Source organism: Blennius ocellaris (assembly GCF_963422515.1).
Source record: "Blennius ocellaris genome assembly, contig: SCAFFOLD_139, whole genome shotgun sequence".
Taxonomy (NCBI): domain Eukaryota; kingdom Metazoa; phylum Chordata; class Actinopteri; order Blenniiformes; family Blenniidae; genus Blennius; species Blennius ocellaris.
In genome coordinates, this window is record NW_027662287.1 from 12,501 (window position 1) to 17,500 (window position 5,000).

The following is a 5,000-nucleotide window of genomic DNA, read 5'->3' on the forward strand; positions in this document are numbered from 1 at the left end:
CAAACTGCTCTTCTGGTTTTTAATGCGAATATATAAAAACCTTATTGTGCCAATAAATATGAGTTTATTTGGTTTGATGACCTGAAGACTTGAATCATTTTGATTTTTAATGATGAAGAAACTTCACTAATTAAACCATTAACAAGTACAAGTTATAAAATTGTTCTAAATACTACAGTTGGTTATTAAAAAGTCGTGTTTGTACATTTCAGACGATTTCAAGATTTTTATTCTAACAACTAAATCTGCTTTCTTTTTCTACAAATTGATTTAAATGTGAGATACGATGTGAAAAGCAACAATTGAAACGGTTTTATACCAGTAAGAATTCATAGAATGATGTTGGAGAAAATCTCTTTCATGCAAAAAGGAAAATGTATTTAATATTAGATTATTAAATGATTCAGTTCAAAACCACGTTGACCTGAAAGACTCTGGTTCCAGTCCCTGCTGCCCCCTGCTGGTCTGTCCTGCTACTGGACCAGATGTGAGACCCTGTCCTGTCACTGGACCAGATGTGAGTCCCTGTCCTGTCACTGGACCAGATGTGAGACCCTGTCCTGTCACTGGACCAGATGTGAGTCCCTGTCCTGTCACTGAACCAGATGTGAGTCCCTGTCCTGTCACTGAACCAGATGTGAGTCCCTGTCCTGTTACTGAACCAGATGTGAGACCCTGTCCTGTCACTGAACCAGATGTGAGACCCTGTCCTGTCACTGGACCAGATGTGAGACCCTGTCCTGTCACTGGACCAGATGTGAGACCCTGTCCTGTCACTGGACCAGATGTGAGACCCTGTCCTGTTACTGGACCAGATGTGAGACCCTGCCGCCCCCTGCTGGTCAGTCCTGTCACTGAACCAGATGTGAGTCCCTGTCCTGTCACTGGACCAGATGTGAGTCCCTGTCCTGTCACTGGACCAGATGTGAGTCCCTGCCGCCCCCTGCTGGTCAGTCCTGTCACTGGACCAGATGTGAGTCCCTGTCCTGTTACTGGACCAGATGTGAGTCCCTGCCGCCCCCTGCTGGTCAGTCCTGTCACTGCAGCGTGGCCCCAGTGGACAACATGAGGAACCTGAGACTCTGAAAGACCTGATGTCTTCCTGGGTCTGTCCCCTGTCCTCCACAGGGCTTCTAATGAGACATGAGTGTTTTTCTCGTCTCTGCAGGACGGCGGTGGACACACAGCGACTCACCTGACGGTCCTCAGGTGTCCCGGTCTGTCTCTGCTCGGGGGACGAGCGCTCCACGGTCTGCAGGGCGGCTCCAGACCTCCTCAGGACGTCTTCTTCCAGGTGAACGATCCTGATCTGACCCGGGTCCTCCGCCTGAGGCACAAAGACACACTCAGGTCTCCGTGTCCTCATGTCCTCATGTCCTCAAGTTCATGTTCCAGGTCTTGTCTGGTGTTGTTCTATTAGAGGTTCTCTAGCAGGGTTAGACCACGCCCACTTGGTGGTAGACCACGCCCCCAGAGGCGGTTTTCCTGTCTCACCTTGTCCTCAGAGTGTCCTCCAGGACTCTGTGTCTGTTTGAGGGAGACACTTTTGTCTTGAACCGGAGTCGGAGGCTGCTGGATGAAGAGAGCCGGGACTTTCTGAGGATTCAGAGGACAGACGGTCTGAGACAAACGATTCAGAGGACAGACGGTCTGAGACAAACGATTCAGAGGACAGACGGTCTGAGACAAACGATTCAGAGGACAGACGGTCTGAGACAAACGATTCAGAGGACAGACGGTCTGAGACAAACGATTCAGAGGACAGACGGTCTGAGACAAACGATTCAGAGGACAGACGGTCTGAGACAAACGATTCAGAGGACAGACGGTCTGAGACAAACGATTCAGAGGACAGACGGTCTGAGACAAACGATTCAGAGGACAGACGGTCTGAGACAAACGATTCAGAGGACAGACGGTCTGAGACAAACGATTCAGAGGACAGACGGTCTGAGACAAACGATTCAGAGGACAGAGGACAGAACCGAACAAAATAAACGGATCATTTGACATAAATCCACAAAACTCACTTGTTTAATCAAGACTGAATAGAAACATTAGATCAGGGTGTCAAACTCAAGCTCTGCACGTCTCCCACGTGTCCCACGTGTCCCACGTGTCCCAAGTCTCCCACGGAGTCCCACCTCTCCCACGTGTCCCACCTCTCCCACGTGTCCCAAGTCTCCCACGTGTCCCACCTCTCCCACGTGTCCCAAGTCTCCCACGGAGTCCCACCTCTCCCACGTGTCCCACGTCTCCCACGTGTCCCAAGTCTCCCACGTGTCCCACCTCTCCCACGTGTCCCACGTCTCCCACGTCTCCCACGTGTCCCAAGTCTCCCACGTGTCCCACCTCTCCCACGTGCCCCACCTCTCCCACGTGTCCCACCTCTCCCATGTGTCCCACGTCTCCCACGTCTCCCACGTGTCCCAAGTCTCCCACGTGTCCCACCTCTCCCACGTGTCCCACGTCTCCCACGTGTCCCAAGTCTCCCACGTGTCCCACCTCTCCCACGTGTCCCACGTCTCCCACGTCTCCCACGTGTCCCAAGTCTCCCACGTGTCCCACCTCTCCCACGTGCCCCACCTCTCCCACGTGTCCCACCTCTCCCATGTGTCCCCCATGTCCCACGTCTCCCCCGTGTCCGTCCCCTGAATGTCCTCATGCTTCATCACCAGTTCAGCACAAAGCCAGAGACGCAGCTCCTCATTAATCAGCGGTTGAAACAGGGACACATGGAAAACCTGCAGGGCCGCGCCCCCCCAGGACACCAGGGCTGAGTGGCCCCCCCTCTGTCCCCCCCCCGTCCCCCCCCGTCCCCACCTTCTCCAGCTCCAGCAGCAGCGTCTGCAGCTGCTCCACCAGGAGGAAGACGGTCAGCGTGTCCTCCGCCCCCCCAGGGAGGTCCAGACCTGGTCTACACCTCTGGATCTCCGCCACCGTCCTCCTCATGGACTGGATCTTCGTCTCCACCTCCTGCAGGACACGCCCACATAGAGCTATGACACTAGATCCTCCATAGAGCTATTCTACTAGAGCCCCACATAGAGCTACAACACTAGATCCCACATAGAGCTACAACACTAGATCCCCATAGAGCTATAACACTAGATCCCACATAGAGCTACAACACTAGATCCCACAATAGAGCTATTCTACTAGAGCCCCACATAGAGCTATAACACTAGATCCCACATAGAGCTACAACACTAGATCCCACATAGAGCTATTCTACTAGAGCCCCACATAGAGCTATTCTACTAGATCCCACATAGAGCTATTCTACTAGAGCCCCACATAGAGCTATAACACTAGATCCCACATAGAGCTATTCTACTAGAGCCCCACATAGAGCTATAACACTAGATCCCACATAGAGCTATGACACTAGATCCTCCATAGAGCTATTCTACTAGAGCCCCACATAGAGCTACAACACTAGATCCCACATAGAGCTACAACACTAGATCCCACATAGAGCTATTCTACTAGAGCCCCACATAGAGCTATTCTACTAGAGCCCCACATAGAGCTATAACACTAGATCCCACATAGAACTACAACACTAGATCCCACATAGAGCTATAAGACTAGATCCCACATAGAGCTACAACACTAGATCCCACATAGAGCTATAACACTAGACCTCATAGAGCTATTACACTAGATCCCACATAGAGCTATAACATATAGATATATAACACATATTTATACAGCTATAAAAAAAACTGTATCAAATTAGGAAATGAATAATGATGAAGTGACTCCTGAACAAGTTAAAGAAGTGATGGAGGAGGAGGAGGAGGAGGAGGAGGAGGAGGAGCAGGAGCAGGAGAGGAGGAGGAGGAGGAGCAGGAGCAGGAAGAGGAGGAGGAGGAGGAGGAGGAGGAGGAGGAGGAGGAGCAGGAAGAGGAGGAGGAGGAGCAGGAAGAGCAGGAGCAGGAAGAGGAGGAGGAGGAGGAGGAGGAGCAGGAGCAGGAAGAGGAGGAGGAGGAGGAGGAGGAGGAGGAGCAGGAAGAGGAGGAGGAGCAGGAGCAGGAAGAGGAGGAGGAGGAGGAGGAGGAGGAGGAGGAGCAGGAAGAGGAGGAGGAGGAGCAGGAAGAGCAGGAGCAGGAAGAGGAGGAGGAGGAGGAGGAGGAGGAGGAGGAGGAGGAGAAGCAGGAGGAGGAGCAGGAGCAGGAGGAGAAGCAGGAGGAGGAGCAGGAGGCTCACCTTCAGCACCTCCTCCTTGTGGCTGGGTAGAGTCTCAGGTGACGACAGTAACGTCTTGATCTCCGACACGTCGGCTTCCATCAGCCTCACCTCCCTCTCTATGGCCTCCACCTCCTGCACACACACACACACACACACACACACACACACAGTGTCAGTGGGTGAATCCCTGAACACTCAGCGCAGAGACTCATGGCGCAGAGACTCATGGCGTAGACACTCATGGCGTAGACACTCATGGCGTAGACACTCATGGCGTAGAGACTCATGGCGTAGAGACTCGTGGCGTAGACACTCATGGCGTAGACACTCATGGCGTAGAGACTCGTGGCGTAGAGACTCGTGGCGTAGAGACTCATGGCGTAGAGACTCGTGGCGTAGACACTCATGGCGTAGACACTCATGGCGTAGACACTCATGGCGTAGAGACTCGTGGCGTAGAGACTCGTACTGTAGAGACTCGTGGCGTAGAGACTCGTGGCGTAGAGACTCATGGCGTAGAGACCCGTACTGTAGAGACTCGTGGCATAGAGACTCGTGGTGTCGAGACTCGTACTGTAGAGACTCGTGGTGTAGAGACTCGTGGCGTAGAGACTCATGGCGTAGAGACCCGTACTGTAGAGACTCGTGGCGTAGAGACTCGTGGCGTAGAGACTCATGGCGTAGACACTCATGGCGTAGACACTCATGGCGTAGAGACTCGTGGCGTAGAGACTCGTGGCGTAGAGACCCGTACTGTAGAGACTCGTGGCGTAGAGACTCGTGGCGTAGAGACTCATGGCGTAGAG

At 52.8% G+C, this 5,000-nt stretch overlaps 1 protein-coding gene across 1 annotated transcript in view; it reads right to left on the bottom strand.

Moving 5' to 3' along the window:
- The window catches only part of LOC308147924 (uncharacterized protein), a gene marked incomplete at its 5' end in the record, with an annotated part of 51,576 nt that overhangs the window by 10,334 nt on the left and 36,242 nt on the right, over window positions 1-5,000 (bottom strand). The window contains 4 exons of the mRNA XM_080521314.1: window positions 1,196-1,327; window positions 1,495-1,596; window positions 2,824-2,976; window positions 4,213-4,326. Of these exons, the coding sequence (XP_080377440.1) occupies window positions 1,196-1,327; window positions 1,495-1,596; window positions 2,824-2,976; window positions 4,213-4,326 (501 nt within the window). The remainder of the gene's footprint in view (window positions 1-1,195; window positions 1,328-1,494; window positions 1,597-2,823; window positions 2,977-4,212; window positions 4,327-5,000) is intronic.